Source organism: Talpa occidentalis, unplaced genomic scaffold (genome assembly GCF_014898055.3).
Source record: "Talpa occidentalis isolate TD23 unplaced genomic scaffold, MPIMG_talOcc4v2.1 talOcc4.11, whole genome shotgun sequence".
Lineage (NCBI taxonomy): Eukaryota > Metazoa > Chordata > Mammalia > Eulipotyphla > Talpidae > Talpa > Talpa occidentalis.
The window spans coordinates 57,504,464-57,517,558 of NW_023601104.1; the positions used below are offsets into that span (position 1 = coordinate 57,504,464).

The 13,095-nt window shown below is 39.7% G+C and overlaps 2 protein-coding genes across 11 annotated transcripts in view; one reads left to right on the forward strand and one right to left on the reverse strand.

Moving 5' to 3' along the window:
* Nucleotides 1–103: 103 nt before the first annotated feature.
* FANCM (FA complementation group M) overlaps nucleotides 104–13,095 on the forward strand; it is a 75,892-nt gene continuing 62,900 nt past the window's right edge. For all 8 annotated transcript variants that reach the window (XR_008549885.1, XR_008549887.1, XR_008549888.1 and 5 more), the window contains exons 1-5: nucleotides 104–277; nucleotides 1,939–2,734; nucleotides 3,257–3,429; nucleotides 7,420–7,497; nucleotides 11,562–11,720. Coding sequence is in view for 3 of the 8 variants with exons in the window: in XM_037503267.2 (XP_037359164.1) it covers nucleotides 2,206–2,734; nucleotides 3,257–3,429; nucleotides 7,420–7,497; nucleotides 11,562–11,720 (939 nt within the window). In the remaining 5 variants the exon portion in view is untranslated. The remainder of the gene's footprint in view (nucleotides 278–1,938; nucleotides 2,735–3,256; nucleotides 3,430–7,419; nucleotides 7,498–11,561; nucleotides 11,721–13,095) is intronic.
* The window catches only part of MIS18BP1 (MIS18 binding protein 1), a 77,028-nt gene continuing 75,134 nt past the window's right edge, over nucleotides 11,202–13,095 (reverse strand). For all 3 annotated transcript variants that reach the window (XR_008549897.1, XR_008549894.1, XR_008549893.1), the window contains 2 exons: nucleotides 11,586–11,754; nucleotides 11,202–11,385 (listed from right to left, as the gene is read on the reverse strand). The gene's annotated coding sequence lies outside the window, so the exon portion shown is untranslated. The remainder of the gene's footprint in view (nucleotides 11,386–11,585; nucleotides 11,755–13,095) is intronic.

Sequence of the window (13,095 nt, forward strand, 5' to 3'; positions counted from 1 at the left end):
ATCGCCCCGCCCAGGGGCGTGGCCGGCCCGCAGGAGCTGGGGGCGGGGACCTGCGTCGCACTGCTGGACGCGGACTGGTCCTCCAGTGACGTCAAGCCGGTGCGCCAAGGGGTTTGGGGAGCCTGGGGAAAATAACCCCCTTGTGGCCGGGTGGCTGGCTGATTACGCAAGCTGTTGCAACCCTGGGAGGAGGCCGCTGTTGGGGTGATGTATTCCTACTTGCCTATTACCAAAGGGCGGCTATGCCTTTAAAGTGTAAAGAAGACAGCGCTTTCAGGTAGCCAATATTATCTAGTTCTAACCTAAAATTGTCTCGAGTACGAATGAACTGGTTGAATTGGCTCAGTCCGTGTGCATCAGATCAACCTGTATCCCACTATGTCTTTTAAAGCACACAAATGAGAATAACTGCCCCCTCCTCCCTCAAAACATAAACACATTAGGGCTTCCCCGGTGGCGCAGCAGGTTGAGCACAGCGCTGTGAAGCTGTCCGTGGCCTCTGCAGCGCGGGTTCGATTCCCACTTGGCCAGGGAGATACCCGCATGGCGCGGCAGACCTCTCCTGTCCTGCCCGCTGCTCCCCTCAGCAGTGTATTTTGTCAGTCTGCCTGTTCTGTTCCCCACTCTGTCTCTGGTGAAACCTCTCACCCTCCCACACCTCTGGCTGTACCCCAGTTCTTGTATAAATAAAAATAAATCTTAAAAAAAAAGAATGAACATATGATACTGACTAAAACTCAGAAACGTAATGAAATAAAGTAGTATAAAGAAGATACACGCAAGATGCCACTTGCTGATGGTGATGAGGGTGCCATTACTAATGCTCAAAACAAACTCATGAGGTGTGTTATACCCTTTTTTCATGCACAAGGAAGCAAATTTACAGAGCTTACTCAAAGTCAGCAGTTTAAAGTGGAGACTTCAAGTCTGAAGTAAAAGCTATGGCTAGAGCAAATTAATACTACATCTATGCTTACGGCTCTAGATAATTTATAAAGATATGATAGAGCACCTCTCAGAATGCCCTTTCTTTCTTTCGAATTTTCCAATGAATTTCACTTTTTTTTTTTTTTTTAAGATTTATCTATTCATGCATAGAGGAAAGGGTGTAGACTAGAGTTGGGGGGAGGGATGTAGTGGGAGGATTCGCTAGAGACAGAATGGGGAGCAGAACGGGTGGATTTACTGAAATGCACTGCTGAGGGTGTTATAGAGCAGCCCCGATATTGAAAGGGTTCCTGGCTGTGGGTTCTCACCCGTGTGTTTAAAAAGGGACTTATTAATACTCTACCACAGACACACACAAAAGGTTAATAAAAGGTTTATTTACAAGGGAAAAGGAAATAAGGAAAATGTACAACTCAGGGAGAAAATAGGGAAATAAAGTCTTTAATGCGTCCTACCCGATCCGACGACCTGGAAACCCAAAATCACTTTCAGAGCTGGCCTGACCTGTGAGTTGGCGGAGAGCCAAAATGGGGAGCCCCCAAAGCCCACTTGTCTGTCTTTTATATCAACTTGGCTGTTTAACCCCACCCTCAGGTCCCAGCTACCTTCCCTTTGGTGGTGATGGGATTTGGAGTTCCCAGTGTCTTTGGCTTTGGCCTGGGGTGGGGGTGGAGTCCACAAAGCCTGTATGGAATTAGCTTTAGGACATTTTTTTTCTCCTAACAAGGGGAGCAGCGGCCGAGCCAGGAGAGGTCTGCTGCGCCATGTGGGTTGCTCTCTTGATGGGAATCAAGCTCCTGTGGTGTTGGTGATAGCAATGAGAACCTCAATGCCACCGGGAAGGCCCCTTTTCATTGTTATCTTCTGATTTTAAAATACAATACAAAATGAATGAGACACATTACATACTCGCTGACCTAATTCACAAAAGCATGGTTCTTCATTGTCCCAGGGATCTCAATGTTACTTATTTTTATTTTATCCTTTAAGTATAGCAAACGGAACTCTAATGTAGAGTTTGTAAATAGCGGAAACGGGGACGAGATTTAGAGTGACTCCATCACAATGCGCATGCGTCTCCAGTTTCCGGGAAGTCAGCCAATCATGTACTCAGCAGGAAGATTGTGGCGGCATTTTCGACTGAAACAGACTGCGGTCCCGCCCTCTGGTTCTACAGTTCCTGTGGAAGAAACCGATGGGGATCGGAACGGTGGCGGTTGAGCTGCTGCAGTTGCTGACCTCTAAAGGAAGCCTGTGATGGTTGTTAGACTAATGAGCGCACGGCAAAGAACGCTTTTCCAGACGTGGGGTTCAAGCATTTCCCGATCCGCAGAGGCTCCGGGTTGCAGCTCTGGAACTAAGCGGCCTCACCCTGGCACCTCCAGGCAGCGTTTTTCTGCAGCTCCCGAAGCTCCTGAAGCTCAGCCGGAGTCTGACGATGATGTGTTGCTGGTCGCCGTGTACGAGGCAGAGCGGCAGCTGGGTCTTGAGAATGGTGGTTTTTGCACTTCAGCGGGAGCTCTGTGGATTTATCCAACTAATTGCCCAGTGCGGGACTACCAGCTGCACATCTCCCGGACCGCTCTGTTCTGCAACACGCTGGTGTGTCTGCCCACCGGGCTGGGAAAGACCTTTATTGCCGCAGTGGTCATGTACAATTTCTACCGTTGGTTCCCTTCCGGCAAGGTGGTCTTCATGGCACCCACGAAACCTTTGGTGACACAGCAGATCGAGGCTTGCTACAGGGTAATGGGTATTCCGCAGTCCCACATGGCCGAAATGACAGGTATTTGAGAAAGAATGAGCTAAATAAGGAATGAGCTAATTGAAATACCCAGGAGAAAGCGCATGTTTAGGTAGAAATTGAGTTAAAGGAGTTTCTGACCCATGTAGAATAGTCCCCATGTGGCTATATGCGTCTGACCTCTTCCTTAAAGCATATTCTGCTTCTAGCAATCCAGGCCTAGATAGACTTGTTTTAAATCTTCAGAGGATCGCCACAGTTGTCAGAGCATTTTGAAATGATTACATCTATGTACTTATGTTCGGTTTCCTCAATTTCTTCCCGAGAATTCCCAGAAAAAGAATTTGCTTCTCTTCAAATATAGCATATTGTAGGAATTCTGTAGAGTTAGCTTAGTTGTGGTCTTCAGAGACTGCTTTGACATTTGGGCCCCAACAAAGCTTTAGAATATAGCGTCTTGATGATTTGGCAAATAATTCTGGAATGCATTCTGAAAATAGGCCCTTATTTATTTACAGATAACAGTCTGAAGTTTAGACTGTAGAATGTCACTTTTATTTACAGGATCTACTCAAGCTTTCACCAGGAAGGAAATATGGAGCAGTAAGAGAGTCCTTTTCCTTACACCTCAAGTCATGGTAAATGATCTTTCTAGAGGAGCATGTCCTGCGGCTGAAATAAAGTGTCTAGTTATTGATGAAGCTCATAAAGCTCTTGGAAACTATGCTTATTGCCAGGTAATATTTTGTTTAAAATGTATTTTTCTTTTATAAACAGTCTTAACATTCTGAGGAACAGCTATTTGTGATGGAAGATAGGATGGTATTATCATTGTGAATACTTTATTACCTCAGAACAGATGGTGATAAGAAATTCCTTCATTCAAATCATGTGTTTTGTTTTTCTTTTAAAGCTTAACATTAGTTACATCTGACCATATTACTACATCTGACCATTAGTGTCAGCTGTGGATGATGAGATCTTAGTTATGCTTTAAATAGTGATTCAAAGTAGGGTATGGGTAGAGTTTTGTAACTAAGATAATAATCCAAAGGTTGGTAGTGGATGTGCAGTGTCATTCCTTGGCAGCTAGGTAAAATTATACTTAACTCTCAGCATTGTTATGGGTTTCAAATGACATAATATATGCAAAATACCTAACACAGTGTCTTTGAATTAAGTATTATAGTCAGAAATTACAAAGGTGAAGAGGTGGGATATGACTGGAGAGGTACTTAAGGGTGGGGTCATGAAGGCATTAGTAATTTTATGTTTAGCATTTTGAATACTCTTTGTAAGCTTGTAGGGCATATAGATGGTGGAGATAATACTTGAGATTTAGAAGAGATTGAGGGATGCTAATGACAGTGTGTACAATTAGGGATAGGAGAACTTTGGGACTTCAGTGTTTCTGAATCGGGAGGTTGTGGGAATGTTGATGCTATTAGTTAAGGTAGAGAGTTCTGGGGGATAATGGAAAGATAGTGAGTACAGTTTTGGACAGTTGAGGTGTCTATGAGGAATCTAGCTATAGATATCCAGTAAGGAATATAGATCTCACTGGAGAGCTGGATTTCACTTTAAGTTGCAAAGAAAACTACAAAGTCACAAACAGGTAGTGAAATTCATCCCTTTGCAATAAATGAAATAGACTTTGCCATCAGTCACTCTATACCCACTCCATAGTATCACCAACTAGTAGACTTTTAACTACCTGCCATCTATCTGAGGATGATTTCCGAATCTATATCACCTGCCCAGAGCTCTCCATTGAGATCAATGGCATTATATCTCCATTTTATCTTCTGAAGAATTGCCATCTTTCTTATAATTTATCTTGGCCAGCATATATATTTTCATTTCTTTGTATCTTTCAAAGTTAAATTAATATGCAATATGTTAAAGTTTATTTTGAGAGAAACCTTTAAAATATTTTATTCCAACTATGTGGAATCAATTTTATGGATTTAGCTTAACATTAGCAACTTTAGCTAGTTTTTCTTATTTTCAAAAACTTTCTCAGCATTAGGTGATTTTTTTTTTTAACTAAAAAACTTTTATTGAGTATAATGAGACATGCATTGGTTTCATTAATATTCAAACAACTCAGAGAGCTTAACTCTGCATTGAGTATTACATATTCAGTTTCCACCAGGCATACCAGTTCAATGTGTTTCCTGGGTTACAAACCACTATTTCTTTTCCTCTTCCATAAAATCCCTCCTTGAGAATCCCTCTTGAAAAGAAGTAATGCATTAAGGACATTTTGTGTTTCATAAGTTTTTAATTAGAACAGTTCTACTTAAGTCTCTAATGGTTTATCTTTATATGCATTCTGTATCATGTTAAAAAAAAGCTTCATAAATAATATCTTTTGAATATTAATCAAGATTTTGTGTGTGGGTCTCAATGAATTCACCCTTGATATGGGTTGAAATTTAATTGAGTGTAGTGCTGTGAGGCTGATCCCTGCGGGCCGGGGAGATACCCACATGGCACATCAGACCTCTCCTCTCTCACCCTCTGCTCCCCTCAGCAGTGTATTTCAGTCAGTCTGCTGTTCTGTTCCCTGCTCTGTCTCTGGTGAATCCTCTCACCCTCCCGCACATCTGGCCTGTACCCCAGTTCTTGTATGTATGAATAAATAAATCCTTAAAAAAAAAAAAGTAGTTCTTCAGATTTGTAGCCTAATATTTTTGAATAAAATTAATTAAAAAGGGTCTCCCTGGTGGCGCAAGGAGTTAAGCACCGCACTGTGAAGCAATCCTCAGCCTCTGATGCGTGAGTTCCATCCCCGGCCAGCCAGGGAGCAGCCCACATGGCACAACAGACCTCTCCTGACTTGCCTGCTGCTCCCCTCAGCAGTGTATTTCAGTCAGTCTGCCTGTTCTGTTCCCCACTCTGTCTCTGGTGAATCCTCTCACCACCGCATCACTGGCCTCTACCCCAGCTCTTGTATGCATAAATTAAAAAATCTTTTTTAAAAATTAATTAGGGGGGCCTCCCCGGTGGCGCAGTGGTTGAGCGCTGGGTTGCGAAGCTGCCCGCAGCCTCTGTGGCGCCGGTTCGATCCCCGGCTGCTCCCCGGCCACTGGAGGAGGGTCCCACATGGCGCGCAGACCTCTCCTGCCGCCCGCTGCTCCCCTCAGCAGTGTACTTCGGCCCTTCTGCCTGCTCTGCTCCCCGCTCTGGCTCTGGTGAATTCTCTCACCCTCCCGCGCTTCTGACTGTACCCAGTGCATGTATAAACAAAACAAACAAACAAATAAATAAATAAATAAAGCATGCCTCTATTAAAAAAAAAAAAAAAATTAATTAGGGCCTCCCCTGGTGGTGCAGGCTGTTGAGTGCAGCGCTGTGAAGCTGTCCGCAGCCTCTGCAGCGCCAGTTCAATCCTGGCCGGCTGGCAAGGGTCCCACAAGGTGTGACAGACCTCTCCTGTCACCCCAGCTGCTCCCCTCAGCAGTGTATTTCGTCAGTCTGCCTGTTCTGTTCCCCACTCTGTCTCTGGTGAATCCTCTCACCCTCCCACGCATCTGGCCTCTACCCCGGTTCTTGTATAAATAAATGAATTAATTAAAAAAAATTTAAAAATTGCGAGCCTTCCACTTAAAATATAACTTCATTAAAATCTTTCCTAGGGCCTCCCCGGTGGCGCAGCGGTTGAGCACTGGGTTGCGAAGCTGCCCGCGGCCTCTGTGGTGCCGGTTCGATCCCCGGCTGCTCCCCGGCCACCGGAGGAGGGTCCCACATGGCGCGCAGACCTCTCCTGCCGCCCGCTGCTCCCCTCAGCAGTGTACTTCGGTCCTTCTGCCTGCTCTGCTCCCTGCTCTGTCTCTGGTGAATTCTCTCACCCTCCCGCGCTTCTGACTGTACCCAGTGCTTGTATAAACAAACAAACAAACAAATAAATAAATAAATAACATGCCTCTAGGGAAAAAAAAAAAAAATCTTTCCTAAAATAATTTCTTCCTTTTCAAATATAATTTCATACTGTATTTAATCTTCTCCTATTTTTTATGTTATGATTAATCTGGCAAATGTGCATATGGATAATATAGCTGTGACTCTACACTGTGACAATGCAATGGAGAGTGGACTATCTTTTTTCAGTTGCCCTTGAATTAACCCTCTGAATGTTTTCATTTGCCTCTGTATTAGGCCTTGATATTGTGGGTCTACATATAGACGAAATCCTCAGGTGTTTTTGATTGGTATAGCGTATAAACCTAAATCATTTGCTCCTCATATATGTCTAATAATAGTTTTATCCACTACACCATCAATGCTCTGAATAAGGAATAATGATAGTGTACCAAATCTAACAGCTTGTATATTTTTTTAAAAAGATTTATTTATGCGTACAAGAGCTGGGGTACAGGCCAGAGATGCAGGGGTGAGAGGATTCACCAGAGACAGAGCAGGGAACAGAACAGGCAGCTCCACTGAAATACACTGCTGAGGGGAGCAGCAGGCAAGTCAGGAAAAATCTGCTGTGCCATGTCGGCTGCTCGCTGGCCAGCTGGGGATCAAACTCCTGCTGCAGAAGCTGCAGATTGCTTCATAGTGTGGTTCTTAACCGCTAGCCTTCATAGTGTGGTGCTTAAACCCTAGCGCCATCAGGGAGTCCCTCTAATAGCTTGTTTAATAGCTTTGTTATACACACTACAAACAATACAATGTTTTTGTATTGTATACATGAAATTAATGTTTTTTTTTTTTTTAAGGTTGTAAAAGAACTAGTCAAATATACAAATCACTTTAGAATCTTGGCTCTAAGTGCTACACCTGGAAGCGATATAAAGGTAAGTAAAATGTCTTTCCACTTATTAACATCTGAGAAAATAACTCTTGTATATGGCCAGATCAATTTTTCATTTTAGTATTTAGTTGCACATTAGGACTACAGCATTTCCTGCAACATGCCTAACTTTTCTTTTATGGTTGCAGGAGTTTTACTGCATTGTAGTTTTTTGACTTCAGTGTGCATAAGAATAACCTATAGCTGTTTGTTAAAAGTACTAAATTTTTTGAATAACAGGTGTTTTTTAAATTGTTCCTGTTTTCAGTTCTAAGTTTTATTTTAAAGTAACTTTAAATTTCCAAAAATTGAAGTTTCTATATATCCTTTGCTCAGCTTTCCCTTGTGTTAACATTTCATACAATCACAGTAAAATGATCTAGGAAATTAACATTGATACTGTGCTAGTAACTGATCTGCAGATCTTAACTGAATTTTAACTGTTTTCCCACCATTTTCTTTTTTTTTTTTTTTTTTTTTTTTTTTATAGAGGCATGCTTTATTTATTTGTTTGCTGGTTTGTTTGTTTGTTTTTGTTTATACATGCACTGGGTACAGTCAGAAGCACGGGAGGGTGAGAGAATTCACCAGAGCCAGAGCGGGGAGCAGAGCAGGCAGAAGGACCGAAGTACACTGCTGAGGGGAGCAGCGGGCGGCAGGAGAGGCCTGCACACCATGTGGGACCCTCCTCCAGTGGCCGGGGAGCAGCCAGGGATCGAACCGGCACCGCAGAGGCCGCGGGCAGCTTCGCAACCCAGCGCTCAACCGCTGCGCCACCGGGGAGGCCCCCACCATTTTCTTTTTCTGCTCTATGAGCTAATCTAGAAGCCTACCTTACATTTTGTTGTCCTGTCTCCTTTACTCTCTTTCAGTCTATGACAGTTCCTCCGTGTATTTTTTTTTCTTTCATGACCTAATATTTTTGAAGAGTAGATGCCATTTATTTTGTGGAATATGCCTCAGTTTGGGTTTGTCTGGATGTTTTCTCACAATTGGAGTGAGGTTATACATTTTTGGCAAGAATACCCTAGAAGTGGAGCTATACTTTTCTCAGAGCATTGTATCAGAGAAAACATAATGTTGATTTGTCTTTTACTGATGCTATTAACCTAGACTTGGTTAAGGTGCTGTCTTCCTGGTTTCTCCTTTGTAAAATTAGTGTTTTCCTCATTGTAATTATTAAGTGTTTTATGGGCAAGATATTTTGAGACTATGTAAATGTGCTGTTTCAGCATCCTGTGATTGTTCTTGCTTACAATTATTTCTATGGTGTTTCCCTAATCATTGCTTCTTTCTTTCAAATCTTCACATGTTAATATGTGTTTTCTGTAATAAAGAGCTGTCTCTTCTCCCTCATTGATTAATTCAATTCTTTGTATTAATGTGGACTACTAGATATTTATATTTTTCTATGGTCTATTAATTAATATTAGCAATATTAATAATATTGCTGCTCAGATTGTTTTAGTTTTGACATTGGGAGTACCTTGAAGATGGCTCCTGTAACCTTTATTTTATTTTATTTTAGAGACTAAAAAGACTTACTTCATTGATGTAATAACCTTATTACATATAGGCTGCAGATGCATAGACTTATGAATCAGACTCTGTATATACTGCATTAGGCTCTTCACCGAAAGTCTAGTTTCTATCCATCATTATAAAGTCAATTCCTTGTATCCAATTTACCCGCCCTGCTTCTCTTTTCCTTCTGGTAACTCTTTTATTCTAAGAGTTTGGTTTTGGTTTGGTTTGTTTATTTACCACATGAGTGAAATTATAGTGTTTCTCTGTCTAAGATTTCACTTAGTATAATACATTCTACGCCTATACATGTTGCAAATGTCAGGATTTTACCTTTTTATAGCTGAATAGTATTCTGTTGTGTATATATGCCATATCTCCTTTATCTACTCATTTGCTCATGAGTTTATTAGTTTATTCCAACTTTTGGCTATTGCAAATAATGTTGTGATGAACATGGGCTAACATATCTCTTTGAATTTGTGCTGTTGCGTGCTTTGGATAAATACACAAAAGAGAGGTAACTGGGTTACATGTTATTTCTCTTCTCAATTTTTTGAGACATCTCCATATTGGAAAATGACTGTTTTGGAAGAACCCATTACAGAAGAACCCATTTTAACATATAAGGATTTAAGAGAAAGAAGAAACAATGATTAGGCAAACACCATAGAAATAATTGTAAGCAAGCACAATCATGGGATGCTAAAATAGAATATTTACATAGTCTCAAAATATCTTGCCCACAAAACAACAGTTACAATGAGGAAACAGTAATTTTACAATGGAGATTGTAAATGGAAAGTGTGAGGAAGCCACTCTTTCCATAATGGTTGCATCATTTTACATTCCCACCGATAATGTATTAGGTTCTTTTTTTCTCTAGATCTTCACCAAAATTTATTTTTTTCTTGTCCTTTGAATAATTTCTAAGGGGTGTAAAGTGATATTGTGTTTTTTTTTAAGATTTATTTATTTATGCATAAAAGAGCTGGGGTACAGGCCAGAGGTATTGGGGGGTGGGTGAGAGGATTCACTGGAGACAGCGGGGAACAGAACAGGCAGATTGACCAAAGTACACTGCTAGGGGAGCAGCGGGGCAAGTCAGGAGAGGTTTGCTGCACTGTGTGAGTTGCTCCCTGGCTGGCTGGGAATTGAACTCATGCTGCAGTGGCTGCAGATAGCTTCATAGGTTGTGTCTTAACCCTTGCGTCACCAGGGAGGCCAGGATTCTGTGGTTTGATTGCATTTCGCTAAGAATAAAAGCTGATGAGCACCTTTTCATGTGCCTACTGACAATGTTACATCTTTGTAGAGCATCTATTCAGATTCTCTGCCCATCTTTTTAATTAGGTTGTTTATTATTTTGTTGTTGAGTTTTATGAGTTTTTGATATATGGATATTAACTCCTTGTCTGATATGATTTACAAGTGTCTTTTCATGCAGTGGATTGACTTTTCATTTAAACTATGGTTTCTTTCATTGTACAGAATTTTTAAAAACTGAAATAATCTCACTTGTTTACTTTTGCTTTTGTTTCCCTAGCAGTGAAGTCATATCCACAAAGGTATCACTAAGGCTAATGTCAAAGAGCTTATCACCTGTGTTTTCTATGTATTTCATGATTTCATGTATTATATTTGAGGCTTTAATACTTATAGAGTTAATTTTGGTGTATGCTATGAAGTAGTACAGTTTCTTTCTTTTGCATGTGGCTGTTCAGTTTTCCCAGCATCATTTATTAAAGAGACTTTCATTTTGCATTGTTTGCTCTTGGTTCCTTTGTCCTAAATTCATTTGGGTTTATTTTTGCTTTAATTCTGGACTCCCAATTCTGTTCCATTGATTTGTGTGTCTGTTTTTATTCCAATACCATGTTCTTTTGATTACCATGTCTTAGTAGTATAATTTTAAGCCAAGAAGCATGATAGCTCATTTTTGTATTTTTCCATAGTGTTGTTTTGGCTATTCAGAATCTTTTGTAATTTCAAATAAATTTTATGATTTTTTTGTTCTATTTCTGTGAAAAAATGCCATTGGGATTTCGGGCCTCCCCTGGTGGCTCAGAGGTTGAGCGCTGGGTTGTGAGGCTGCCCACAGCCTCTGCAGCGCGGGCTCGATCCCCGGCCACCAGCGAGGGTCCTACAAAAAAAAAAAAAAAAAAATACCATTGGGATTTTGTTAGGCGTTGCTATATAATTGTATGTGTTCCTTTAGTTAGGCAAAATGGCAGTTTTAGCAATATTAAGTCTTTAAATCCATGAGCATTGGATATCTCCATTTTTTCTCTTTTTTGGTATCTTCTTCAATTTCTGCAGTAGTGTCTTAAAGCTTTCAGTGCATAGTTCTTTCACCTCCTTGGAAAGACTGTGTGGAAGAGAGATGTTTCAAAATCTTATTCTTTACTGTGTCACTTCAGTGTAACAGTTTTTTTAATATTAAATATGAATTCTACTGCTTTGAAATTTTACTGGTTTTATTTGTTAATGACTTAAACTGAAAAATTTAACTTGTAATATCATACTTAACTGATTTTTGTGTAGGCTGTGCAACAAGTTATTACTAACCTGCTAATTGGGCAGATAGAACTTCGTGCTGAAGATTCTCCAGATATTTTGCCATACTCTCATGAAAGAAGTGTTGAAAAGTTAGTTGTTCCTCTTGGTGAAGAACTTGAGGCCATCCAAAAGGCATATATTCAGGTACGCCACTATTACATGCAATGTTAGTTCTTGCCTGCAACAATAATTTCTGTGATGTTTACCTAATTATTATTTCTTTCCTTTTACATTTTTTAATTTTAATTCTTCTATAATTAAGAGCTATTCTTCCCCTCATTTATTAATTCAATTCTTTATATCACCATAGACTATGGATATTTTTTTCCCCATGGGTTACAATCAAGTACTATTATTGCTAATTTTATTGTTCAGATTGTTCAAACTTTTGACCGTTGGAAACTCCTTTAAGATGGCTCTTGCATCTTTTTCTTTTTTTAAGCTTTCCTTAACTTTCTGGCACCACAAAATATTTTATACCCATTAAATACTTTTTGTGTCCCAGTCATGGAATTAATCATTATTTAAGGTATCCATCTTTCCTTTACAGAAGAATGATATTTAGAAGCCAACATTTGTATGCATTCAGTATTTGGTATGCTCAGTGCTTCTGTGGTGTGACTGCATCTAGCCCCAATCAGTAACCTTGAATTCTTACCCACAGAATCAGAATCAGAATCATGAGCAAAGAAAATCATTGTTTTAATCTGTAATGTTTGCAGCTAATTTGTTATACAAAAATAGATAGCTAAAATATGCATCTATCATTAAATCTTTAATAAGTCTTTCTTAAAGAGAAGTTTTATAGGACTATGACATTTTTTTGTTTTTATTATTTGTAACAAAAGTCTCAACATTACTAATTTAAGGTATGACAACAACTTCTCAGTAATCATCTACTTAATACTAATTAACTTGTCATCATTAAATTATTCTTTACAAGAATCTAAAAATTATAATTTGTATAATCTCATGTATAACAATATAATTTTGTTGATATTTTTATAGTGCTTCTTTAGGCATTGTGATTAGCAAAGCGGTAAGAGAGGGAAAATGTACAAAAATAGTCCTATTTAGAAAATAAAACTAGGCAAAATTTAATTATACATTAAATACATTCATTTGGATGTATTCAGTGAGCCATCAATCTAATTCCTGCATCACAACCTTTTGTCTGTTACTTCTTGTAACTGAGATGTCTTCAGAACCTCTCGTGCTAGACATACCTCATCATTAGATGTCAGTTCAAATCTTACCTCTTTAAAGAGACTGTCTTTGTCCACCTTATTAGTTAAATCTAATAATTGCTTGTATTGACTCATCTATATGTTACATGGGGATTAATCTCAGGTACTTCTGAATTTCACTGTTATCTTTTCTGTTAATTCATTTTAAGACAAATTTAATATATAATTCTTGATTTTTTTTTAGAGAATGCTGCTTTCTAACACCTGGTTTTATTTATTTGTTTGTTTATTTGTTTATTTATTTGGGGTACAGGCCAGAGGTGCAGGAGGGT